Here is a 26,921-nt window from a genome sequence, read left to right on the forward strand (position 1 = left end):
CTCCACTAAACTACAGGATTAAGTTGGCAAAAATGACACAAGAAATTTATGGATTCAGGGAAATCTTAGTGTGTTCTGTGCAAATAATGGTGCCTCATTTTATATTAATATCCACAGATTTGCCTATTGATTTGCATTTCTAAAACCTTTTGAATTTGTAAAGAGACTTTATGTGCGCCCTTAGAAGCCGTTAACTGACTCTGAACAGTATTACTGTTTCTTTGTTAAGTGTCTGGTAGTTGTTCATCATTTAATCATTCTTCTACTTGTTTTTATCACCCAAGGCCTCTAACCGCAGACCAGCTTTAATGTACAATACAGTATGTCTTCACTGCACATTGAACACAGGCTGCTTTATTCTCTCTGGCATCCATGACATAAGCCTAGGGGAAGTGCTGTCCACTGTAGCTAGGAATGTTCAATACTGAGGCAGTCAGTATGTAGTCAAGTAGTCATCAGGGACTTTTCTTTGGGCCTACAGAGACATTATATGAATTGTTTTGTTTTCTCTCCCCAGCTGTTTTGTTCAGAAGGTCGCCAATGACTTCCAAGAAAAGTTTGTATTGTGCTGTACTCTCATAAATTAAAACCAGATAAAGTAAGATTTACATTCTAAATGAAATGCCATTTTGAATGTGTCTTATTGCATTATGGGTTACCTGAGGGTCCTTGTGTGAAATAATATGGAGTATCCTGTGTTCCACGATGAATACAATACAGCTCGCCAATAAGCTGTAACACATTGAATATGTTTCAGAAAGTCTGATTTAAGCTGATTGTTGATGTTTAAATGAGAAGTTCCAGGACTTTGAACAACATCTCGTGGTCTGTTTCACTCCACGTAATTTTATGATCTGCGCATAATCTTAAATATTAAAAAACACACAAGCAAAAATATCAATTGAAGAAAATAAATCCCAGTAAGTCAATTCAGTATTCCATTTAATAGTCATATCTATTTGCTCTTATCCATCTATTGTAAACATGGTGTCTTCAAAACACAGTACTTTTCTTATGGTACATAATCACACGTGCAATGTGAAATTCAAACACAAGTTAAAAAAAGGACAAAAGACACTGCTGGAATTGTCGATAACATCACACCATGGATCTCAGTTCTTTGGTCCAGTGGCCCAACTGGGTGTGTTGTGTGCTGCTGTAGTGTGGTGGTCCTATAGGAAGTGCCATGGACCATTTAACCATTTATTTACTGTGACCTAACCTGCCTGTGTCACAGTATTTGGTCCCAAATTCAGCAATAATGTACCATTATATATATTTTCTATTTCTTTGTTTCTTCTTGGTTTGGGGGCTCATTCTCCGGTGCAGGTTTAGCCTCTCCTTCTATTGTTGCCACCGTAACGCCTTCAACTTTCACATTTGCTTCTTGGGCTTCTTTCATTGTTGCTCCATTGTTGCCTTGAGCTGATTTCTCCTCACAATGGTCACTCTCTTTGCCGCCAGCCATGACTTTCTTGCTTTCCGTTTCCTCAGCTTGTTTGCTCTTTTGAACCACCTCGAGCTCCACATCTGAGAATGGAAGAGAAATTGTGCAAATTATACTTACAAAAGCAATGAAAAATAATGCTTGAACAGGGGTGTCCAAACAATGGGTTGGGAACCATTTGCAGACAACTATACATTTTTAGCGGCCCTTAGTCTATTGTAAAAATAACATTAACATGACTGGCAATCTACTTTTAAAATAATGGGCCCAAGTGGGTGGCATTGCTCGGTGGTAGGGCAGTCGTTTACCAGCCCAGAAGTTGCTGGTTTGATTGCAACCATGTCCAAGTGTCCTTGAGCAAAATATTGAACCCCCAGATACGCCTAGTGCTGTGTCAATCGTAGGTGAATAAGGTAGTGTAAGGGCGCTTGGAGTACCCATAGTGAAAAAGCGCTATATAAGTGACAGTGCTGCGACTAACAATGATTACAAACTGGCTTTAAATAGACCTTTTGTAGATATACAAAGACACAAAATATCTACTACACAACTGTTTATCGATCCATTATCTAAGACACTTATCCTCACGAGAGACTTCAAAATAGTGAAAAACCAAGTCAAGTCTTGATACTCAAACTCTTTGGGTGGGTCCACTGAATGTGCTGCAATCACGCCCTGCTCATCTGTCAATCAAATAGCAATACGGCAACCTGGAAAATGCATACTCCGCCATCCAGCATCTTTCTGATACCTACGCAACCCTACGTGTTTGAGAAAAAAAAAATCTACTGTACTGTGCGGGAGGGATGATGGTCACAGGGGACCATTATAGCCACACCCAACACATCTGGAAAACTGAAATGGTGAACAGATTAACGCTGTATCACCACAATAGAATACTGCATACCGGTAGTTGTCAGTCTTTGCATGGTTTCAGCAATTATCTTCAAACAGGTATAATTTATTCAGAAACAAATCTCTGAAGTCACTTTACAGGGTCTTTAAAGTCAAAGAACTTTCAAAGTGGTCCATTGTTTTTTGTTTTTTATTTTATTCTTGCAGTCGGTGGAAAAAGATTTGACACCACTGGTTTTACTTAAAGTTATCCTTACCTGCACCTTTTACAGTAGAACTCGATCTTTCGTCAAGATTGGTTGGTAAATCTTGCCTTGGGCTATCATGGGCAAGTGCTGGACTGGTCAAAGTATGCCCGGTAATACTGGAGTCTTCAGAAGCAGGGAGGCAGGTGATAACTGGTATGAGTGTAGAGCTGGTTTTCTTTGAGGAAAGTGGGTCAGTCGTGAGTGGGCAGCTAATTGCATCTGCAGTCGTTGGAGCAGCATTATTGGTGGTGGTGGAGACGATGGAGTTGGTTTCACTGAATGAGGTTGACGGAACAATGGAGGGAGAAGAGTCTGTGCAGTCGGTAGATGTTGTGGTGGTAATGGAGGTGTTGCTGGCAGGAGGAAGGGTGGAGGAGCTGATAATGGGGGTATCAGATTTAGGAGGAGTTGGGCTCGGGGCCACAGATGTCCTTTTAGTGCCTATTGAAGCACTTGCAGTGAAATCGTCACTCGCTATATTAAGCAAACTGGTAGCCAAATCTGATTTGGTATCTGCAGGTTGGATTAATGCTGGAGTAGACACTTCTACGGTGGAAATGACAGAAACGGTCACTTCACCACATGAAACAATACCATTTGACACTGGACTTGTCGGTTTAACTGATGTATTTGTTTCGCTTTCACTGAGATGACTAGAAACAGTTTCCAAGATGGTAATGGAGGTTACTGTTGTCGTGTCTGGAGTGGCAGAGGATCTGGGCGTAACAGACTCAGAAGATGTTTGTGGGACAAGGGCGGGGGGTTCGGTAAAAGCTGTCGGGGAGACAGAGATGCATTGTTCTGTGCTAATAAGCTGAACTTCAGGGTCAGAAGGCTTGCCATCTATATCTGTACCATTTGCGATTGTTGCAGCGGTGTTAACAGCAAGCACATCTGACTCGGAAGTTGCAGTAGGAGAAGAGGAAATAGTCATGTCAGCCAAGTCAGGGGTGTCATTTGACACTACAGCAGGAGTAGCGGGGCCAGATGGAGTTGCCGTTGGACTTTTTTCTTTAGTGGGTGTGCTTGTTTTCCCCTCCTCTATTTGAACCAACTCATTCTCAGGCGTGTTGCGGCCAGATGTTGCAGGGCCCAGACCAGGCTTGAGGATGGGCTTTGGAGGCAATGCGGGTTTTCCAGCGGACTCGTGTGCTGACACGCTTGGTCGAATATGACGCCTTGTATCTGTTGATAACAACGAACAAAAACAAAAAAATCATAATGATAATGCAGTATGATCAAGGAAGATGACTCACATTTGCAAAAGTCTTAGGCCACCATTAGAGCTGTTCTTTTACTATCATGATCATAATAACTACAATGTCCCTCAATTAGAGTGTAAACCTCCATCAAGACCAAACTATTAACTAAAGAAGGGGAAAAAAGTTAAGTGTTGTAGTCTTGTGTTCATCCATCTGTTTTTTTGAGTTATCAGATTACGTCCAGTTTCATAGAGTTGATGAACAGATGGCGGGGAGGGCGGTTCCATTGATGTCATGTGGTTTACACAACAAGGCCATATCAGTACAGCCCACTTGGAACCCAAACTGACCACCTGCTACAAATTGTTCTTCATAGTATCCTCTCGTACAAGATTTTGACAACGGAAGCGAGTCAATAAGCGAATACCACCGAGACCAGGCAAGTAGCTACAGTGACTCAGATTATGAAAATATAATTCTTTGTCACTTAGAATGGGCATTTGACTGAATTTGCTTGACAGACTACAGGGAAAATGATTAATTAATCAATTTGTGCACTCCATTTTGCCTCAATCGAGACACAATTAATAAATCCTGAATTCCAAGAATTATCAACAATCAAAAAATGGATTAGGATGTTATACTGCCTGTTCCTAAAATCTGCACCTTTGCCCAGATTATTAGATTAATTTAATGGATTCTAGCTGTTGCTGTCATTTACGTTTGTGATCATCACACACCACCCTACTAAAAAGTTTGAAAACATCTTTTTTTTTTTGACACACTCCTGTTAACTGTATCTGTCCTAGTGGTTATATTTATTGTTTTACTACGTCTAACTGACTGCTGCGATAAATGTCATTAAAACAACAGAAATAATGGTGGAAGACTTTTGCGCATTACTGTATGTCACAGTTGTTTTTTTGTGTGATTTACCCGAGGAGGCTGACATAGTTCTGTGTTTTGTGAAAGCTGGGGTTGGCTCAACTTTACTGTCAATAATGGTGCCTAAAACATGAAAAGAAGGTAATTCAGATAAGATGACAATGAAGTATTAAGTGTTCGTCCATCCATTTTCTATAGCACTTGTCCTCATTTGCATCACAGGTGAACTGGAGCCTATCTTAGCTGACTTTGGGCAAACGGAGCGGCTACACCCTGGATTGATCACCAGCCAATCGAAGGACAAGTTTCAAATATCTATTCACTATGGGAAAACACTGAACAAATGACACAGTAGTCAAATTAAACTAAAAGTCTAGATTTAATGTCCCATTCCAAACAACTCAACACAGCCATTAATATCTAAACTTTCGCCGACAAAAGAGCAAACGTCCAAACTGACCAATTACCCTTTTACTGTACCTTCTATCCTCGTGAGTTTGGCTAGCTAATGTTTTTTGTTTTTGGACATACCTTCAGATTCTGCCTTTTTCATCTCTCTCTCTGGATTCTATGAGAATATGGGAAACATTGAAGTATGTTTTTACTTGGATAATGGCAAAATCTACATTGTTCAAAGTCAGATAGATCCACACCTGCGTCTCTTCCGGCTGTGCTTTAGAAACCCCAATACGCTGAAGCATAAGATGAAGTTTCTGTTCGAAGCTATGTTGGCCTTCAAATTGTTTCTGACAATCACAGAGGAAATCTGTTAAAAATGAACATAGACCTAAAAAGCCTGATAATCTTTGAGTGTGTGACACTCACCTTTCTGGCATTGGCAGCCCCTGCTGCTGATCCGGACAGTAAAATAAGAGACTGGGATTTTCCTTCCCTGAGAGCACGGCGGGGTGGCGCCACTTCACCCCTCAGTGGCGGAACATCAGAGGCAGGTGTTTCCTGTGTAATTGACTCTCCAGTAACACCACTGGGCTGCTCTTTCCCTTTCTCTTTTACATTCTCCTTGTCCTGCTCCCTTACTCTGTCCTTATCTTTTTCTTTATCAGACTTGGCCGCCTCCCTCAGAGGGCGAATGAGGTCAGCGATGGAGGCTTTTTTGGGTCGACCCTCCTGGCCTGTTTCTGATTTCAGACCCCGTCTCTTTCGGAGGGTAAAGAAATCCCCAAGCTTCCTCCTGAGTGTTTTCGTCTGGGGTGGACAAGGGACAGAAGTGGCAGGAACCACTTCGTCCACTGTGATGGACTCTGGTTCCTCATTTTGCTTTTGCCTAGATGTGAAAGATCAATCGTATCAAATCATGATGACTATACAGTGCTGTGTTATATTTTTATCGCACTTAGTCAAAGTAATACAGTTAATAGTAGGACAATTAGAAGAAATCTGGAAATTTGGTCGAAATGGAACTTAGGAGAGTGTAGTGCATAGGCCAAGCAAGACATCATTACATTTTGGTGAGAATCTGGAATATGGTGCACTGCCCATCAACTATTTCCTATCACTGTTTAAGTCCGGGCTGTCTAAACTTACGTACAAGGGTCAATTTGACATGCTTCTTCTTTATTGATAACACGCTAACACTGAATAATCAAGAAATTATTAATTGTTTTTACTGTATATTGTAGTTATTTTGCAAAACTGCTGCATCACAACTTTCTCTTAAAGTTCCATCCATCCATCCATTTTCCGAACCGCTTGATCGCTCGAGTCGCGGGGGGGTGCTGGAGCCTATCCCAGCCATCTTCGGGCAGTAGGCGGGGGACACCCTGAATCAGTTGCCAGCCAATCGCAGGGCACACAGAGACGAACAACCATCCACACCCAAACTCACACCTAGGGACAATTTAGAGCGTCCAATCAGCCTGCCATGCATGTTTTTGGAATGTGGGAGGAAACCGGAGCACCCGGAGAAAACCCACGCAGGCCCGGGGAGAACATGCAAACTCCACACAGGGAGGCCGGAGCTGGAATCGAACCCGGTACCTCTGCAACTCTTAAAGTTGATAAGGCAAATAACTTATAAGATTTTTCAGGAGTTTGACCTGCTCACGGCCCTTTACTCGATGAGAATATATCGGCCCCGACACTGAACAGCCAATTCCCATTCAGAAGTGAAACAAGAACAATCTAAAGTAAGTTGACAAGGTCCAAAACAGCTACTATATGATCATTGATGTGATATAGTTACAAATCAGACCATGACACAGACCAGAAAGTGGAGCAAACCATTTTTTCCTCTGAAAATTAAATGTTTTCAAATGAAAAAGTGTGTTACTGTTTTAGCTCGCTATATATTTTTTGCGTCTTTGCATAGCTTAAAAATCACTGCACACCGTTGTCTTTAGTAGTAATCGCAGCGGTAGCTGTTAAGGCCATCGTAACGATGGGAGATCTGGGTGTCACACCACCAAGCCCCATCCCCCACCCACCCACGTTTTTTTTTTTTTTGACAGCAACTAAAAATGCTAAAAAAAATAAATAAAAATGGCCCAAGACCTAATTTTGGACACCCCTGATTTAAGACATCATTGTTTTCAAAATGGCACTTCTGGTCCATCTGTCTGTCTGTCATCACAGGAGATTTATGTTAGCTAACTTTAAACTTTTTGGGTGAAGGATTGCACTTGTCCAAGTCACATTGTAGCTGTATATGTTTATTATATCATCTCTAAAACAGTGCACAGTTCTTAATGTGAATGAGGTGGAACGTTAACAGTCACTTTTGAATTCATATGGAAGCTGTTAGACTTAATACCGCGATAAGGTATGTTTGAAACTTGTTTGATCTCACTGCCTAAAAATGTGATTTCCATTACAATTCATATTCGGCATCAGTTGATGTTATACCATTGGAAATGCGCGTTGTCAAGCTTCCACACGTAAAAAAAAAATACTCTATATAAATTAATTGCTCACGGGGTGGACAATGACAGGGTCGACATTTTTGTCCATGTGGGCGACCTTTACTGGGCAAGCTGAATTTTTGGTGTTTATTGCTTACATTTGTATTTCACTACGACAGACTGGACAAATTAAGCCCGACGACAGCCGGGCTTAATTTGTCACACATTATATGAAGACTGTGGGGAAGAAATTAGTGTAAATACTTATTATGCAACCATACACCATTTTAACCTCCATTGAAGAAAGACAAAATGTTAGGATGTCACTGAAAACATTACATCTTAAAACAGGCAGTGACCCAAAAAAGACAGAGCGAACATCAATTTCAGAAACAAAATAACTTGTTTCATCAAATAACCTGTTGTAGTTTTATGAATATGCAACATTTCCATGATGACTGAATGATTCTGATGAGGACACCAAAGGCAGTTTAGAGTGACGCTGACCCTATAAACACAGTGTCAAGAGACAAAACAGAGTGGTGTACAATGAAAGGCAACTGGTGATACTCACTCTGTATCAGCAGGAAGAACTCTCTTTGTAAAGAACTCCTCCACTCCTTCGTCTACACGCCCGATGAGCTCAAGGACTTCATTTTCACTCTCAATTATAGTCTCCTGATTGCATTTGTAAAAGATACAAGAACGCATTTTACATCAAAGTCGAAGCCTTACGGTGTGAGGAAGAAAGGTCTAACTGTAACTTCACATTATGTAATATTGACCTTAACAAAATCCACACAGTCCTTCACAAGTGCCTATATAGGAATATTTTGGCTTGGGCCTCCTTGGAGACAGTTGCTCAGTAACGTACAATCAGAGGCGTGATCGGACTTTACATGCACGACTTGCTTTTGCCAAAGTAGATACTGCAATATCAGTATTGTACCTATATGCAGCCTGAATCATACTAATTGCATGAGCATCTGTGCCCACAAGTTACAATAAAAGCACGGAGGCTTGCTGCAGAGCACAAATTTAGCAGAAGTCACTGCTATACGATACCGTGTCAAGGGAATTGCTTGGATTTTGTCTCCCTGACCTGGCTCCAAGGGAGTGCCTGTACTGTATATCTACAGCCATAGAGCTATGTGACAACACGATGAGCCATGAAGAGAAATCAGATGATACACATTTTAAATGCTCAATCCTGTGAGGAAAAAAATAGAAGGCTGCGGGCTTTTTTTTCAGTGTGAGTGGAAAAAAAATGGACATTCAAACCATGCTACCATCTGCAATGCTATTTAGGCAATCACGCTCTTGGAAATCACAGCAAATGCCATTTGTTGTGTCTTCACACAGCTAGTTACCGGCACAATGGCACTGGCTTATACAAGCAAGGGAGCAGGCTTCTTTGCAGCTTTCCCCCTCCATCCGTCCCTTCCCTTCCCCCTGCCTCTCCCCTCTGCACCCTATTACATCTACTCTCTCCCTTCCATTTTCTCCCAACACACACACATTTCACCTTGCCTTCTTGCTCTTTCATTCTTTCTCTTGAATTCATTTCTCACAGTACCTGTGGTCTGCTGGGACGATAGTTGAGTTTTTGTCGGTGAGGTCTCGGTCGGCTCTGGGTGTAGTGCCTGAGCGCTGGTCCGCCCAATGGCAGCTCCATTGGGGAGACACGGCACTCTGTTGCCGTGGAGCTCTGTTGCCTGGGCTCTGTTGCTGAGGCACCGTTGCTAAGAGCACAAGCACCAGCAGTATGTAATGCCTCTGCTGATGTGGGAGGGGCCAGCCCCGGCGAGACTGACATATATGACAACAGAGCCTTGCCTTCCTGTGCCCCCTCCCCTTGGAGAGTAAAACGACCAGGAAAAGACAATAAGAAAATTATGTAGACTCATTAATTGACCACATTGACATTTTCATATGAAAATCTAGAAGGTGGACATCAGTGGACTTCAGTGGGGAAAACTGAAATGGACAATATGTTCCATCGCTTATGTGACAAATGAATAATTTATTTGACATGTGTACCCAAGGCACTTACCACATCACACTCATAGTTTTGAGGTGGGAGGTTCAAATCCGGTGTGGAGTTTGATTGTCCTTCCCAGGATAGTAAGGATTTTCACTGAGTCCATTGTGCTTTGTCAAACAGCATAAACATAGAGTATTTAAATATAATGTAAAGTATTAAACTGTTTGTGCATCATGTTTTAATGCAGCAATCATATTCAACGTGCTGCTCCTTGTTGTGTGCCCACATTGGCCACCTAGAGGCCATGTGGAATGACAATCATGCAGACACAAATTAAGAAGACGAGACCTCTTCTCAGCGATGAGGCGCGGAGACTATTCACATTCGTCTACAGTCCTTTAGCCAACCGGGATTCAGAACACAATGCACTGTAAACACACACACACACAAAAGCCATGAAACAGTGAAGCAATGAAAGATTGACAGTGTCATAGTGAGGGATTACTGTACAGGTAGATTTTTTTTAATTTGAAGCATAATACATGCATGTGAGGTGCAGCTGTCACTTTCGTCCATTTGAGGTTGCCATCCTCATGTTCTATACTGTATTATCAGTGACTTTGAATTTGTGTGCCTTTAAAAGGCAAACGCAAGTGTCCGGTCGCCTGTTGTTGGCTCAGGTTGAATGTTTCGGGCAAGCGTCAGTTGGGGCCACACAGACACCTTGCATTGAACCATGTTTTTTTAAGTGTGAAATGATCCCCAACTTTGAACAGTCTTTTATGCACTTCTTCCATCTGGCTCGCAGTTATTCCTGTGTAAGTCTGCAGTATCATTTACACGGGTTGCAAAAAGATCACCACAAAATCCCACAACATAGCCAAAAGTTCAGGATATAAAATATGATATGTATAGCACCTTTTAAAAATATGGAGAGACCACAAAATGTGAATCGTGATATGTAGAGGAATGACTGTACTCTGGTTTTGTCCTATATTCCTAAAACATGCATTTTAGGTTCAATTAATACTCTTAATAAGCTATAGAAGTGAATCCCATCCATCCCTCCATCACATCAGCCTAAGCAGGGAAGCACAGACTCTCTTCTCTTGAGTCACTTCATCCACATTTTACATGGGGATCCCGAGGTATCTTCCCTTGGGCCTCCTACCGGTGGATTGTGGATCAGTACAACAATATCAATACCGAATTCCAGTCTGCTTTTAGACATGGCCTTGAGTTGATGAGAAGTCAGAACAAAGACATTAGAACATATTACTCCAGTCCCAAAGTATTTATTTTGAGTCCCAGTCATCTGTAGAAAAGATTAAAATGTTGCTACTGGTCTAAAAATCGCTGAATTGTTTAGGTCTTGATAATCATAAAGGGGAAGACAACTCCAATTTTTTCTTTACAATAATGTGTACTTTGCATCCCCACTATTCGACGCATGTGGTTATGATCAATTTTCCGTTTGTGGATTATGGATTTGGCAGCAAAATGCATCCGCTCAGGTACGGACCAATCACGGCTCACCTGTTTTCAGAGTTTAGTCAAGAGATATTTGCAAGATGAGCCCTGACTGGTTGGTACACAGGCGCTGGGCAACTGGAATGACATTTTCAGTGGATAGCAAACGGGGAAATGCCCATCTCCTAAAATGAATCAAAACTGGGTGGATTTTGCTACTTAACTCATAATCCACAAACAAAATATTAATGAGAATAACATGTTTAGGCTCGTAGGAACATAGAACATATGATTGTAAAGAAAACTTGTGCATTGCCTACCCCTTTAAAGAAATGATAATGGATATAAAACCAGTAAGGCTCAGGGTTCCGCATACTGAGGTCAATTAGTGGAGCCCAGAATTCCCTAGAAAAATGGTGAAGCAGCATTTAGCTGGTATGCTGCTCGCAAATGGAATAAACCTCCAACAGAAGTGACGTGAGCTTCAACTGTGTGTTTTTAAATGCAGGTTAAATTATTTAGTTTTTTGAAAAATGAAAATGCATAGTTAATGGACTAATTCTAAATTAGAAAAACAATGCGACATATAATAGAGATTACTGATAAATGAACATGCTCAGTGGGCTCGTTTAACCCCTAAAACTGTATGCAGAAGTTCGAGCATAAAGGGGTCGACAAAACAAGGCTATATGATTGCACGAGTTAGCAGATTAGTCGCCCCCCCGTGGTGGTTTCTGTGAATGATTTCCTAATTCGCCAAAATGTGTTTTTTTGGGGGGGGGATAACCTTAACTGACAGAGCAAATGGGGCTTACTTCCGTAAAAATATATATTTCGCCGAAATAGTTTCCAAATTTTGACGTGCATATGCCGTCATGTTAAGCAACTTGTGCCTGTCGCCACGCCCACGCGTGAATTCAAAACTGGCGCCTCGGTACTATTTGGGCCACGCCCATTCACCGCCGGGCCTTGGGTGTGCGCATGCGCCTTCGCTCTTAACGCCCGCCATTTTGTGTGAGGCCCTCTATTCTAAAGCGGGAGAAATTTATCAGGCCTGCGCACAGCTTTTTCGCACGTCCACGGAGGATTGAAGCGATTGGCCGCACTCGACAGGCACTGAACTTAATATAACCATAAAAGAGGCACTCTGCGGTAAGTCGAAGCGATTCTTTACCCGCAAACACGGAAACGTTTTTGTAGGAGCTGGCGTCGGCCTCTAGGTGTCACGGTGGGGCTTAACGTTACCGACTGGCGGGGGGTGTTTGTCTCCCTCTATCGTTATCCAATATTCACTAAATTTGTCTCTAAACTCCAACTCCCTGTCTGGGGCGACTGTTTTCGTGCTTTTTGCGTGCTATTTCGTGATAACCACATGGCGATGGTCGTCTGTATGTGTGCTTCTCTTTAAACTTACTTTAGGCCTGACGTCCATCTTATCGTGCCCTTTGTTTCCTGTTTTCAATCGTCCTCGCGCCTCCCAGTCAACAAACAAATTTAAGTTCTCGTTTTAGTTTGCGCCGATGAGCCGTTTAGTATGAAATCGATCGCGTATACAGCGAAACGGTCGATTCGGATCCCGACATTTTTTTTAATCAAAAGAGGCACTTTTGGAATCGATCCACTTGGGAAAACCGCAGCACGCCGTCGTAGCAAATATTTGCTCACGTTAGACTCACGAGGATGCTAAGTGCCACATTTTTTGTGTGCAAAGGTTCAATCTACCGCTTTGATGCCATTTTGCGTCCGGTTTATCGTGCACGTTTGGCTGCCTCGCGACAAACGGATCCCATATGTCGCCAAACTAAGTTACACTTGCAATACCCGCGTGGAACTCATGGCTTCATCAGGTGTGTGTCCGGAGAGAGGTCATTTTTTAATGAACTCGCATAAATTGGCGTGGGTTATGTTGTGCTGTATCTCGTTAACACATAATCTTCACTGATCACCTTCAGCCATCTGGTTTCCGGTTACGAAGACCTGAAAAAACCGATAGCTCAAAAGTCTAACGTGGTAAAGGACAAGCACACAAACTACTTTTCAGTGAAGTATATACATCTCCACTTACGATCCACTTCATTGAAAGATACTAACATTAAGACGGCACGTTGCTGGATTGCTTAGTCCATCTGCTGAGCACACTTGAGGTTGGTTGGTAGTTTGAATCTGGGCCGTGTTTCATTTTCTACCATGGCTTCCTCCCACAGCCCATGAACAATGCATGTTAGGTGGGGTCAGTTGTGATGGTCTCCAGTTTACCTGCTACCCAAATTACTACAAGAGGAAATGGGCGAATTGATTGTTCGCTGCAACAACAGAAAACATTTGAATAAATCACACACACCACGGGATAATCTTTGAGTCAACTGGTAATATGTTAGTTAAAATGAGTAATTGGGTACAAAATTGTTCCAGTTAAATATTTATTTGTGCATATTTATACATATTTCCCGACTTGTGTGACACAATGACACTAACAATTCTACTGTTGACCACACTCAGAGTGTTGACTGGCCCGTTACCATGGAGGGCGATGTCGTTTCCATGGAGACCGCCCTGGCTCCCGAAGAGGGGGTACTACCAGAAGCAGGGGATGCTGTGATCCAGGGGTCAGCGGAAGCCCCACAAGCAGTGGAAGTTCCGGGCAACATGGAGATGATGGTGATGGATGCCCTGGATCCGGCCCTGCTGCAAATGAAGACAGAGGTGTTGGAGGGAGGGGGCACAGTTACTGTAACTGGTGGAGATGAGGGTCAGATCATCACCCTTCAGGTCAATTGGCTGATTAGTCATTGAGAGCTTACATACCAAATGTTGTTTCTGTTGGTTATAATTCCTGAATGTTGTCTGTAGGTTGTAAATATGGAAGAACAGGCTGGCGCTGCTTTAGGGCTTGGACAGCTTCAGCTGGTGCAGGTCCCAGTCACTTCAACTACAGTGGATGGCCTCCAGGCAACCTATGTAGATGGATCAGCTAATAAGGATGCAGAGCCAGTTATCTGTCACACCCTGCCCTTACCTGAAGGCTTCCAGGTAAGCAGTAACTGTTATTTTGTTCAACTCCTTAGGGGGTACCTCCTACGATATGGGGAGAGATTTTCTCAAAATAATTCACACAAATATTCCCGCAATTTTAACGTGTTATTTTCAGATTTACAATTTACACCGTTTTGATATCAATTCTGCATTTATCATAACTTATCATTTGTAAATATTCAGTTCTGCCTTTACTTTGGAGACAAAGGCCCCACAGTTTTGAAGATACACGGACATTCCAAACATTGGAAAGACCCATCCCTCCTTTGTCCACTAAGGGGCAGTGTTACAGGAATGAGTTGTCTCCCATTTTTTTGGTTTAAAATTGAAAAGTGGAAAAGATTTTTTCCTGATCTTTGATGTTTATTAATGTTTAATCAATTTTTACAGTATCCCAGTAACGTACAACCATATTTTAAATAGACTGCAGAGGGAGCATTGAAACATATGCTCCTTTGACCGGGCGAAATCTTTGGAGTCCTGTCTTCTCTGTGTGATTAAGATATTGCAGAGATTAACTAGAAGTAGACATCTGTGTTAAAAAGTACTGATTCAGTCACAATTTTGCAACAAAAAAAGCTATCTATTTGAGTACAAAAGTATTAATTACTTTTTCTGTTCAGTTTATGCAAGGCTTGTTTACATAGAGGTTTCTTTCAGACCTCTTTTCAACCAAGACCTCGCTAGGTTTGATGTTTCCACAGCTTTGCTAATGCGTTTAGCTGACTAGCAAAAAATGCTAAATCGGCGAACGGTGATGACTGAAAAATATACGTGACCTATGTATGTATTGTATGTATGTTTTTTTGGGGTTTTTTTGGGTATTTTGGGGGGCTTGGCACACAATGTAAGGTAAATAGTGGTAGAAGTAGCCACAAATCGCCCTTGGGACCCACATTATCAAACAGTTCTCTTAATCATCAATCTGGAAAATCTAAATATGTACAGTAACAGTGTTTGCATTTTGCTACTTCCCACCTCCAAAAGAGCTTGACCACAAAACATAAATATGTATATTCATTCAGGTGGTGAAAGTGGGGGCCAATGGTGAAGTGGAAACTGTAGAACAAGAGGAGCTTCAGGCAGTCCATGATGAGCTACAAGGAACCGGGGGGGAGGAGGAACCGGAGGATGCCGACGTGGCTGATCAGGAACCTCCAGAGTCTCAATCGGCATGGCAAAAGGACCCCGACTTCCAGCCTATTACAACTATCCGAAAGGGAAAGAAGGGGAAAAAGAGCCGCCTGCGCTATGCGGAGGGTGACAGAGACATGGATGTTTCAGTGTATGACTTTGAAGAAGAGCAACAGGAGGGGCTGCTGTCAGAGGTCAATGCAGAGAAGGTTGTTGGAAACATGAAGCCCCCCAAGCCCACTAAGATCAAGAAGAAAGGTATCCCCTGTTTATATTCACAGGAGAAATAGGCCAATACTTATTACTTGTACTTATCTTGACCAGGTGTAAAGAAGACCTTCCAGTGTGAACTGTGTAGCTACACGTGTCCACGACGCTCCAACCTGGACAGACATATGAAAAGCCACACAGATGAAAGACCGCACAAATGTCACTTGTGCGGAAGGGCCTTTAGAACGGTCACACTGCTGAGAAACCACCTCAACACTCACACAGGTGGAGAAAATACCATAGCCACTGAGTGGTTGATTTCCCGTTTGATTTCATCTTGTGACAATTGGTCAGAACTGGAAGAGAAATTGTCCTCTTTATTTTTTTACCCCAAATCCTTTAGGCACCCGACCACACAAATGCACAGACTGTGACATGGCCTTTGTGACTAGTGGAGAATTGGTGCGTCATCGTCGTTACAAGCACACGCACGAGAAGCCCTTCAAGTGCTCAATGTGCGACTACTGCAGTGTGGAGGTGAGCAGTCACATCAGCTAAGACGTATCATCGGGCTTGTCCTTTGTTACCTTTAATCCGTGCTGACATAAAAACACTTTCTCTACCAAAGCTAATTCTTGTGCATATATTCTTGACAATGTATTCATGTTGCTCCTTTCCCAGGTGAGCAAGTTGAAGAGGCACATCCGGTCTCACACTGGGGAGCGGCCCTTCCAGTGCAGTCTATGCAGCTATGCTAGCAGGGACACATACAAGCTGAAAAGACACATGAGGACACACTCAGGTGAGACACTTCCAGCGGTTTGAGCTGCACTTAATCTCCCAGGACCTTCTGCTTACACGACCCTATTCTCATTCCTGCTGTAGGCGAGAAGCCGTACGAGTGCTACATCTGCCACGCTCGTTTCACCCAGAGCGGCACCATGAAGATGCACATTCTGCAGAAACACACAGAGAATGTGGCAAAGTTCCATTGTCCACATTGTGACACCGTCATCGCACGCAAGAGCGACCTTGGTATAGTGTTCATTCACTTTTGATGTCTGTGTTGGGTGTGTGTAATTTGTCAAACTATTGAAAATATACCTCTTTCACTCTCAGGCGTTCACTTACGAAAGCAGCATTCATTTATTGAGAAGGGAAAGAAGTGTCGTTACTGTGATGCTGTTTTCCACGAGCGATACGCTCTCATCCAGCACCAGAAGACTCACAAGAATGAGAAACGTTTCAAGTGCGACCAGTGTGACTACTGCTGCAAACAGGCAAGCCAATGGGCAAAATGTTGTACATGTGGTCCGAAACGCAGTCACGTGTCATAACGCCGTCCTGCCAAACCTCACTTGCCACAGGAGCGGCACATGATCATGCATAAGCGTACGCACACTGGGGAGAAGCCTTTTGCCTGTAGTCAGTGCGAGAAGACCTTCAGACAGAAGCAGCTTCTGGATATGCATTTCAAACGCTACCATGACCCCAACTTTGTGCCCACTGCCTTCGTCTGCAGCAAGTGTAGCAAGACATTCACCCGCAGGGTAGGCCTGAACCCGAGCACAGATTTGGGACCGCTTCAGATCACTCGGCACTGCATGTAACTCTTGTCATTCGTTGCATAGAACACCATGTTGCGCCACAGCGAGAACTGCATTGGTGAAGTTGCCGGAGACCAAAACGGAACTCAGCCCAAAAAGAATCGCCGGGGCAGGAAGCGGAAGATGCAAGACAGGCATGATGATGATGAGGACACAGGTATGGCACACTTCTCAGTAGATTTCCTTGTCGGACGATCGCTTCAGTTGTGAACTTTCCCCGCTGCATTTGCAGAACCTGATATGGATGAGATTGAAGATGATGAGGACTTGTTGGATGATATCGAATTGGAACAGGCTCCGCCAGTGGTTCCCGTTGCCGCGCCCGAAGAGCCACCAGTCAAGAGGAAGCGTGGGCGCCCCCCAAAGAACAAGCCAAACGGTGAGTGTCACAATGCACTTGACTTTATATCTCACAGTGACGTTCACGTGCTTCCGGGAGACAAAGACTCCAATGGCGTGCTATGAGTCAATCAAATGATCTAAAAAAATAGATGTCATGGAAATTCCATTAGGTAGATCCTGAGCTACCGGTGGATCTAAGACAGGTCCCAAGTAGATCCGAGGAGTGTCGAGAAGAAAAAAAAACAACCATTTGTGTGTCTTTGTACATGTTAGTAATATATTTTTGTGTTAATATACACTACACACTTATCATCTTATCAGTCTTATTTTCACAAAAAAAAAAAATAAAATAAAGCAGGTAAATCTTAAATTTACGGTGGCGCGTGATTGCAACACCGGAAGTTGTTAGCGCTCAGCAGTTTGCAATTGCAGCTTGTGATCAGAGCTGTTGCGCTCTATCTTTTATCGTCATGATTCTCATTCAGAGTTTGCTTCGTGTACAATTCACCGAGGGCACGAGCAAAGAATAGAAAAAGAACTTTAAACGTATGTGTGAGCTACGATAGTTAACAGGCTGCAAAAGTGCGTCGCATGCCTCCGTTTCAGGCTGTTTCTCATCATGGCGTGCGTGTGTGTGCGCATGCGCTCGCCGATAAGAGTAGATCCCGGGAGGTTAGTTGATCGAAAAGTAGATCTTCGATCCAAAAAGTTTGGGCACCCCCGATGTATGCTATCTTAAAAACATACAATAGCATGTATGAATGCTAGTGCATGTTTTTAAAAAAGGCGACTGGAGCAAATCCGAGTTCGCTCGTACTTTATTGAAGTATTTAACAATGTACTCATATTCACGTTCTGAAGCCGTTTTGCCTAATGCACGTACCGGCATTATATCCACCTACTGGTGGGCGTGCGTCTCTTTAGCGTCCTCTTCCACACCGACCCTTCCCCTTTTACATCCGCATGCCGTCCGCCTTTCCTCTATATCGGGGGTGTCCAAACTTTTTGCCAAGGGGGCCAGATTTTATGTGGTAAAATGTCGGGGGGCCGACCTTGGCTGACATTCTTTACATTGAACAACAATATTGTTCAACAAATTTTAGTAAGCCAGTCTGTTTCACATTTCCATTTTTATTTTAATTTCAACAATCTTAAGAATTTCTTTTGGTTCATTTGAAACGGGTATATCACATGCAACTGCTTATTCACTTGACTTTTTCTTAAACAGAAGTCTCCTGAGTGCAAATTGATTGATTTGAAACATAAAATGTATCACCATGACTTTTCAATAGTCACAAAACCTTTGACTCGAACAACAGGGAAATGAACAAGCAATACACATATACACAACTGCAAGGGTCATTTGAAATATGACATATCAGTCAATATAAACACGGAGTGATGTCTTGTTAAATCGTGAGTGATGCCCTCTAGTGTCTAAATGCTATTACTCATTTAGCCACTAGAGGGAAGCAGTACTCTATGAAACATCACTCCCCAGTCTACGAGACCTCAGTCAATGCAACACGTGTTCCATTGCGCCCAACCTGCGGGCCAGACGGCACTGATTTTATGACAGGGGCCGAGGGCCGGATGAAATTCGACCGCGGGCCGGACTTTGGACATGCCTGCTCTATATGAACAGCATGTCTGCATAACATGAGATAGTCAAGCTCATTCTAAGTCACACAGCAACATTCACAGATTTTGGAATTCGATGCATAGATTAGGCACTCCGTGTTATAAAGCGCATCGTCCATTTTGGAGAAAATGTAAGGGTTTAAGGCAGTGGTCCTCAACTAGAAAGGCTGTCAGTCCAGTTTTTTTTTAATTATTGTTATTTTTTTTTAATAAGACCAAGGTCCGGTGCCATGCTCGGCGGTCATGGGGAGCAGGGCTCTATGCCAATTTAGTATGGTCAATCCAAGCTTATACAAATCAACACTCCTCACAACCAACCAATAATTGGGTGCATGAAAATAACAATTATTCACTTTGCCAGTACACAGCAAATAATGAGAGGTATTGTGTTGAGGCAGAGGAATTCTTTTATTTTGTTAAGTTGTGCCTGCTTAAAAATAGAAATGGACCTTTTAGGGAAATAAGACATTTTTTACTTTAACTTTGTTAAACAGTAGTTGTCTTTTTTCCCTTAATTTAAGAAAAGCAAAATAAAATACAAATTTTACCAAAATAAATACTTAACATGAAAACAAAAATATTATTTTCATTTGTACAATTCCCCTTTTCACATCCCCTCTGAAATCACTGAAAAATACATCAGAAGAGGAGTTAAGAACCATTTTAAATACTGACACAAGGGAGCACAGGAATGTGCAGTGCTTTTCTTCCACTATAGGTGAATGCAATGTCTGAGGCATGCAAATATTATTTGAGGACGCCATTGGGATGTTCATTTACCATGTTGCGGTGTTATGCTGTTAAACAGCTGCAAAGATCCCCGGGTAGACGGGAGCAAAACTGCACACAATCGAAACCTCCCGCGATTCGTCTTGTCTTATTGTCTGTGTGCGGCGCTCCTGTGCTGAAGCTGTGAGCACACTGTGGCGTCGCGCATGCGTCTGTTTCCTGACACAATCATCCATTTTGAATGCGTGACGTTTATGTATGGGCACCCCTTAAGGTCAGAGGAGCCAATCAGCGCATCGTTATCGCCGACATGCCCTGCTCAGCCATTATACACACACAGTCGCGCTGCTGCGTCCTCTGCAATACATCTATTCGTGCGCCCAGATGATAAAATGGATCATTTTGACAAGCGATCGCAGTAATGTGCAGATTATAGTCCAAAAATATTAAATGTTTTACATAAAAATCACTAGATAATTTATTATTTTATACAATTTTTGCCGAGGGTCCGGACAGGGGTCGGCGGTCCAGCCAGAGCAGGTCGGCGGTCCGGTCGTGGATCACGGTCCGCCAGTTGAGGAAGATGGGTTTAAGGTTTTTTTTTGTGTGTTTCTTGGTGAAATAATCAGGGGCATCCATGAAAGTGACATGACTTGGATGGCACCATATGCTTCTACAAAATGGTGCCTACACAGATGTGTACAGTAAAGTTAGCCATGACATTGGCACTAACACGGGCTCATACCATCATGGATGTGGGCGTTTGAACTTCACGTCCATAACAGTCCAGGTGGTTTTTATTCTCTTTGGCCCAGCTGGTACAACATCCACAATATGCAAAAACAATTTGACATGTGAATTCATCAGACCACGATCACTTAGATGAGCTCAGGCCCAGAGAAGCTGGCTGTGTTTCTGGGCGTTGTGGATAAATGGCTTTTGCTTAGCATAATAGAGTTTTAAGTTGCACTTGGGGATGTAGCGCCAAGCTTTATTTACCGACATTGGTTTTCTGAAGTGTTCCTGAGCCCATGTGGTGAGATCCTTTACAAATTGATGTCGGTTTTTGATGCAGAGCCCCCTGAGGGGTTAAAAATCACGGTCATTTGGTGTTGGTTTTCGGCCTTGCAGCTTGTAATGCAGTGATTTCTCCAGATTCTCTGAACCTAATGCAGTGATTTCTCCAGATTCTCTGAACCTCTTGATGAAAATATCGTAGATGGTGAAATCCCTAAATTCCTTGCAATTGTACATTGCGGAACCATGTCCTTAAACTGTTCAACTATTTCCTCACGCAGTTGTTCACATTGAGGTGAACCTCGCCCATCTTTGGCAACTCTCTAAATTGTCCCTTGAAATGATTGTGTGATTGGTTGTTTGCCTTTGAGTGTCCTGTGATTGGCTGGCAACCATTTCAGGATGTACCCCGCCGACTATCCAAAGACACCTGCGATAGGCTCCAGCAAGCCCACAACCTTTGTGAGGATGAGCGGGTTGGATGATGGATGTATTCTCATTTTATTTATCTTTAATGCAGATGTCAGACGACATAAATGTAGCCCGATTTTGAGCCAAGAGATGTGTCCCAGATTGGTCGTGAGGCATTTGGGACACTACACAGCGAAGTCTGGCATGTCAGAATTTTCGTTCGTCTGGCCACACAGTGTCATCATCCTTCGAATGGTTCCTTGGTATTGACTAATATGAAGACGGTGCCACTCCTACTAATAAAGAGAGGCTGACATGGCATACATAATCACAATGTGGTGTACAGTATTTCAAAAGTGACTTAAAAGGTGCAATATTAGAAAGTCTACGTAGCATTTTTGCATTATTTCAACTTGTACTGTGTTTGCGAACTGCAAAGCTAGTAGCTGATTAGCAAATGCGATGTCATTAAAAAAAATTGTTCCCTCAAGTTATTTTTTGGGAGAATACCGCCATACCACCCTCTCCGCACCATCCAATAACACGTAAAAAGCAGTTCTCCAAATAAAAAAACGCATTCAGTAAAAATAGCGTTCGAATACGGAGTAACTTCTGATATATTTATTTATTTATTAATCAAAGCATGAATGTCAACTCGACCTGTGTTCCCCAACCAGCGGCGTATGTAACTTTGGTTATACAGTGCACTCCGCTTAATAGAACACCATTGGGCCGAAGCGCTTCTGTTCTACTAAGCGGGGTTTCTATTAACCGGAGACACTTTATTAGGTACACCTTCGGACACGTCGACGACCAAGTTATGCACGCAGAAAAACCCCTGCTGACGAGTTAGAAGAGATATTTCGACTGTGGACGTCCATATCTTTAATCAAACAACAAAACAACAACTTTAATCAACTTCAGTCAAACATCTCAAATCACGAGAAAAATTTCGTTACTTTTGTCTGGAAACAGGAGTCCGTAATTTTGCGGTTGGCTTCCCTCTCAATGCGCTGGATAAGAGGGAAGTCCTGGAAACCGCAGGCGTACCTTCTGAGAATCCGGCAATGCATCGTATCGTCTGAGTATGTCCTTCTTATCCGCAGGTGATAGCCCTCGTCTCTTGAATGAAGTTGAAGCCATTGTGACGTGTGTGTGTCTATGTGTGGAGTGACGCGTGCTACCTGTTACTGTATACGGCTAGAACTACCGCGTTTTCTCGCGATAGTGGTACAATATCGCGATAGCTACACTTCGTCTCTCTCTCGTCTCTTGAATGAAGTTGAAGCCATTGTGACGTGCGTGTGTCTATGTGTGGAGTGATGCGTGCTACCTGTTACTGTATACGGCTAGAACTACCGCGTTTTCTTGCGATAGTGGTACAGTATCGCGATAGCTACACTTCGAAAACCACTAGTTTACAATGTTCATTGCTTACGGCCTGTTCTATTAAGCGGAGATCTGTTCTACTAAGCGGAGTATCTTTATAGGAAATTGCATTAGGCAAATCCGTTCCGGAGCCTTTTGCTCTATTAAGCGGATTACTCTATTAATTGGTGTTCTATTAAGCGGAGTGCACTGTACTTGAGCAGTTAGAGGGAGGTATGTGAAAACATTTAATTTTATAAATTTTTTTCCGAGATCAAAAACCTGTGGCACATCCTCCCCAAAAATGTAACAGATGTGTGTCAGTTTGTCGTATTATAGCTTAAATGGATGATGAAAAGTAAGTCAAACTCTTGTAGTGGTCTGAACATTAGTTCTCCTTTAACTCTTTCATTGCACAAGACATACTGTACTTGGACGTCTATTTAAAATTAGGCCACGCCTACCGAGGACGTACGTCTTAAATCGTTTATTTATTGCGCCACAGAGAGGATGGTCTGATGCAATCTGTGAATGAGAATAAGCAGTTTACATTGTGAATCATGTTGAAAAAGCGACCAGTAGGTGGCAGTGGTGCCTCACGTGCTTGAAATGCATGCTTTTACAAAAAGCTCTTTTTCTCCATTTTTTTGTACAGGAATCGCAATTTTCATGAAACTTAGCCATTTTGTAATGCTGATTGCTGAAGAATGGAAAAATATAGCAACCATTTTTTTTCTGCTGATAGAAGAGAGTCCAAACTTTATTTCGGTCGGCTACATGTTTATACATGCTGATTTATATATGCTGATTTATATAGCGCTTTCATAACAGCGGCAACTGTAACAAAGCGCTTAACACAGTTAACAAAGTAAAATAATAAACACAACACATAAAACATGGACAGTCGTGCAGTCCTGACCACTTTTTCCATCACACGCTTTGTTGTTTGAAGCAGTTTGAGATGAAAGAGGAGAGAATCAAAGTGTCCTTTAAATAGCATTGCAACCAAATATTCTGTGGGGCTTGCAAGATCTGTCAAAATCCAGTAAAACTCTGGGATTGAGGGGGTTGCTCCAGTGAAAATGAGTTAAGCGTAAAAATAAAAATGAGTCACTTTGAAAGCTTAGTTTTCTGTATGATCCCATGGAAACTTTGTGTGGGGTCATGTGAGTGACAACCTGGATTTGGTTTGATTATTTTTGTTGTGTGTTTTTTTCTATTACTCAAGCAAGCTACACTGACAAGTCAAATTTATCTCCAAATTGACTTTGACCTACGGCTCTCTCAACAGTGGCCGCCATCATCCGTGTGGAGGACGAGACCACCAGAGAGGTGGATGACATCATCGTGAAAAAGGAAGTGGGCGCCGAGCAAGATGAAAATGAAGAGGAGGGGGCCACACAGGAAGTGGTCGTCGGCGAAGGTGACTCCACTATCCAGCTGGAAGAGCTGTCCCAGGAGGAACAGGAGATGCAGCTGTCGGAGGCCCCGCCAAACGGAGACCTCACCCCCGAGATGATACTCAGCATGATGGACCGGTGATGGACGCAAGGCGTGAACCTGTAAAACACACACGCAGATCCCTCCCCCTTCACAGCAACATCTAATTCATGGCATTTAGGGTTACAAACACTTTACGCATCCTTCATAGACAAAAGATCGCTGTTGTAATTTAAGGCTTGCTTTTTAATCTTACATTGACATGGAGGAGTGATAAAGACTTTTAATACGGATTTATTGCCCCCTGCCCAAAAAAAAACTTTTATTTTGAAATTTTCTGTCCAGGGCTGGCTGTAATTGGCCAGTATCTCAAGCCTTCTCATTGTTGTCCTTGATGTTTAGAGCATTTGTAGGAAATAGGTACATCACAATTTAATAAATCTACTCTGGCAACACTATCAAAGATTTCTTTCCCCTGAATTCAGATGTGCATGTATCTATCCAAAGGATCAAGGTGCATAGTCCTCTTTTGAGACACTTAAGCCCAATTTTTATCTCTTGTGTATTTTATTATTACTATTTTTTTTAAGTTGGTACATACTCTATCGTTGGGAAGGATCAATCACGTCGTGTGAACATTGTAAGTACATAAATCACCCCAGTTATGGATCGTTCTGCACTTTTTCAATTCTTGTTCAATGTCCTTGCTGAAGAGCCTCTCTCAGTTGGGAAGACTGCTCCCCAAAAGCCATCTTTTGAATCGGCTTTTCAGTTTCATTTAAGCCTGCCATTAGCCCCTGGAGATAAAATATTACTGTCTGCAGACCAGAAAATGTTATTGTTGGTAATTACAGCCAAAAAATTATTTTGAATATTTTTTTAATTGTATTTTTTTTGTTTCTTTGCTGTGGTTAGTAAAACCCTATTTTAACACCTATTCTAGTTTATCAAAGCTTCTAGAATGCTTACTTTATATCTTCCCTTGCTACTGTAACATCCCTAGATTATGCATAATGTACAAAACATCATTTATGTGCAAAGAAAAGGTTTGGGTTGTTTTGCTCCTTTGTGTAGCCATTCCACTTGAGTTCATGATTTCTTTTTTGTACCGATTGCAATACTTTCTGGGCAGTGTGATGTTGAAAATGACAGGCAGTTGAGAACAGATGTATGATGGTACAACCAATAAAAAGTAGACATGGACTCATGTTTTAGGTTTGTGCAGTTGTATGTCAGAAAAGTGTTCTGTGCATTCTTGGTACAATGAAACGGCGGTGCTTTTGATTATTGACATTGGCTGAGCACTAACACAAACACTTGTGTATTTTGCTTGCAAATATATTTTATTAAATGGAGGACTTCATACTAAAACTCAGTTCATTTATCTGTTGACCTCAAGTATTTTACTAAATGATCAATGAAGGAAGGGGCAAGGTAAGTATTTCTCAATCGCAAGTTGATACAAAATCGTTCAAGAAATACAATTTAGTCATGTAGCTTAAATTCAATACATTTTGCAATTAGCCTTAAGAATGATCCATTTTGAAATATTTAGGCGGGTACAATTTAAACATTCATTCGCAAACTTGTGTAATTGTTTAGTTAATAGTGATTACAAACTACATCAAACACGTTGAGCATAGCTTGGCTCATGGTTTATTTAAAGAAAAAGTTAACTGTGTAGATACATACATACTGCAAAGTATGTGTCTGTCACATGAATGCTTGTGTGAGATGAGATTACTAAAGTCAATTACCACTCTGCAGTTTTTATGCATGGCTCATTTAGTTATGCACTGAAGGCAAGCGCATACTGTTTAATTTTTGCGTTGGGGAATGAACAGTTAAAATGGATTACAAAAAAAGAATGGCATTAAATGCATGATTTGCCTCTGTTTTAAGATGGATTTGAATAATAAATGTACATTGATGTAATTGTATGTAATCTCCCAGTTGGTCAAATCCGGTTTCATAAAATTTCCCTCAGTATTGCAATTGCTAAATTGTGTACATATGTAATTGCGTTTAAAATAATTGAATTTTATCTAATGTAGGGGAGTGTATCAGTTCTGTTTATCGGGAAGTGTGCCACGTTTCCCCGCCTTCCAGCCGCACTCCGCCGCCTGACTTGGACCAACTTGGCCCTGGAGCGGCTACTGTACCAGGAGGTTGGCCGAAGGGAACCTACAGCCTTCAACGGCGACACCCTTGAAGAACTGCCGCATTTGTGGACCCGTTAGAGTCTTCATCGGCCGTGGAAACCCTGCGTCTGCTTTTTATTTCCATTTGGACTCAGCCGTGGAATCTTCAAATAATGAGAAGCAAATTCAGTGACAGAGTGAGGGACATCCTTGTTGCCACAGCAACAACGGATATTCATTTTCCGGGAGGAAGTGCTGTATTTCAACATAAAAGACTTTTTTCGGCATTGCTCCTTCGCACTGTGATGAATTTGTATTTACAAATATAGTTGTCTTGCTTCACCATGCTACTGTACACAAAGAATATCTTCTAAACGGCACACTGTATTTGCTTTTGGTTGTGCTTGAAACAGACCAGAAACTGCACATTTCCACATATTATCTGTATATATGTTAAGTATTGAAAATTGTCAGGTAAAGTTCAAATTTTGGACCTCTGTACTGCAAGGTGGACATGTTAACCAGTTGACCAAAGTGCCACCCCCTCTGTTTATTTTACTGTACAGTATTGTATTTAATAAAAACATGCAGTTATGACCTAATTGAATAATGGAAAGAATTGAATAGTTTTGGATACATTTTTGTTTTATACAATGGATATTGTTCTGCTCCTTCTGATGTACGTTCCTTGGCCACCAGGGGACAGTATAATACAGACGAAGATGTACATGGAGCTGTACGTAGTTAGTCCTTAGCTCCATAGTAAATTACAGTACTGTATTCAATTTTTTTTCAGAAAATAAATTATGCCACTGAGTGTTGTTTTATTTTCTATTTATATGTGTCGAAATGGAATTATATCTTAGTTCCGCCCAACCCCTTAAAATGTTTACATTTTT

General features: G+C 42.1%; 2 protein-coding genes across 3 annotated transcripts; one reads left to right on the top strand and one right to left on the bottom strand.

The window, feature by feature from the left end:
• Positions 1-925: 925 nt before the first annotated feature.
• Positions 926-9,907, bottom strand: LOC127599933 (mucin-5AC-like). Of its 2 annotated transcripts, none has more exons than XM_052064185.1 (10): positions 9,828-9,907; positions 9,549-9,646; positions 9,072-9,237; positions 8,070-8,173; positions 5,463-5,922; positions 5,291-5,383; positions 5,169-5,205; positions 4,689-4,760; positions 2,560-3,735; positions 926-1,530 (listed from the first exon to the last, which is right to left on the bottom strand). In XM_052064185.1, exons 2-10 carry the CDS (start codon positions 9,560-9,562, stop codon positions 1,283-1,285), a joined length of 2,370 nt encoding a protein of 789 aa, XP_051920145.1. In that variant the 5' UTR covers positions 9,563-9,646; positions 9,828-9,907; the 3' UTR covers positions 926-1,282. The 2 variants fall into 2 exon arrangements, with proteins under 2 accessions (XP_051920145.1, XP_051920144.1); XM_052064184.1 differs by having other exon boundaries at positions 9,072-9,349.
• Positions 9,908-11,932: 2,025 nt separating this feature from the next.
• On the top strand, positions 11,933-25,084 carry ctcf (CCCTC-binding factor (zinc finger protein)). The gene is made up of 13 exons (XM_052064186.1): positions 11,933-12,101; positions 13,449-13,718; positions 13,800-13,979; positions 15,008-15,374; positions 15,441-15,611; positions 15,730-15,863; positions 16,008-16,128; positions 16,212-16,361; positions 16,446-16,606; positions 16,694-16,876; positions 16,958-17,090; positions 17,166-17,312; positions 23,733-25,084. The coding sequence occupies exons 2-13, from the start codon at positions 13,470-13,472 to the stop codon at positions 23,981-23,983; spliced, it is 2,247 nt and encodes a 748-aa protein (XP_051920146.1). The 5' UTR covers positions 11,933-12,101; positions 13,449-13,469; the 3' UTR covers positions 23,984-25,084.
• The last annotated feature ends 1,837 nt before the right edge of the window (positions 25,085-26,921 follow it).

This window comes from Hippocampus zosterae, chromosome 4 (genome assembly GCF_025434085.1).
Source record: "Hippocampus zosterae strain Florida chromosome 4, ASM2543408v3, whole genome shotgun sequence".
NCBI classification, from domain to species: Eukaryota; Metazoa; Chordata; class Actinopteri; order Syngnathiformes; family Syngnathidae; genus Hippocampus; species Hippocampus zosterae.

Bases quoted from the DNA above. Each gene is read 5' to 3' on its own strand.
- ctcf (XM_052064186.1), top strand. From the start codon at position 13,470: ATGGAGGGCGATGTCGTTTCCATGGAGACCGCCCTGGCTCCCGAAGAG. The intron at 15,612-15,729 runs GTGGAGAAAATA...CAAATCCTTTAG, and splicing joins CCACCTCAACACTCACACAG to GCACCCGACCACACAAATGC. The intron at 16,129-16,211 runs GTGAGACACTTC...TTCCTGCTGTAG, and splicing joins ACACATGAGGACACACTCAG to GCGAGAAGCCGTACGAGTGC.
- LOC127599933 (XM_052064184.1), bottom strand. From the start codon at position 9,311: ATGTCAGTCTCGCCGGGGCTGGCCCCTCCCACATCAGCAGAGGCATTA. The intron at 4,761-5,168 runs GTATGTCCAAAA...TTCATGTTTTAG, and splicing joins GAAAAAGGCAGAATCTGAAG to GCACCATTATTGACAGTAAA. The intron at 3,736-4,688 runs GTAAATCACACA...TGTTATCAACAG, and splicing joins AACTATGTCAGCCTCCTCGG to ATACAAGGCGTCATATTCGA.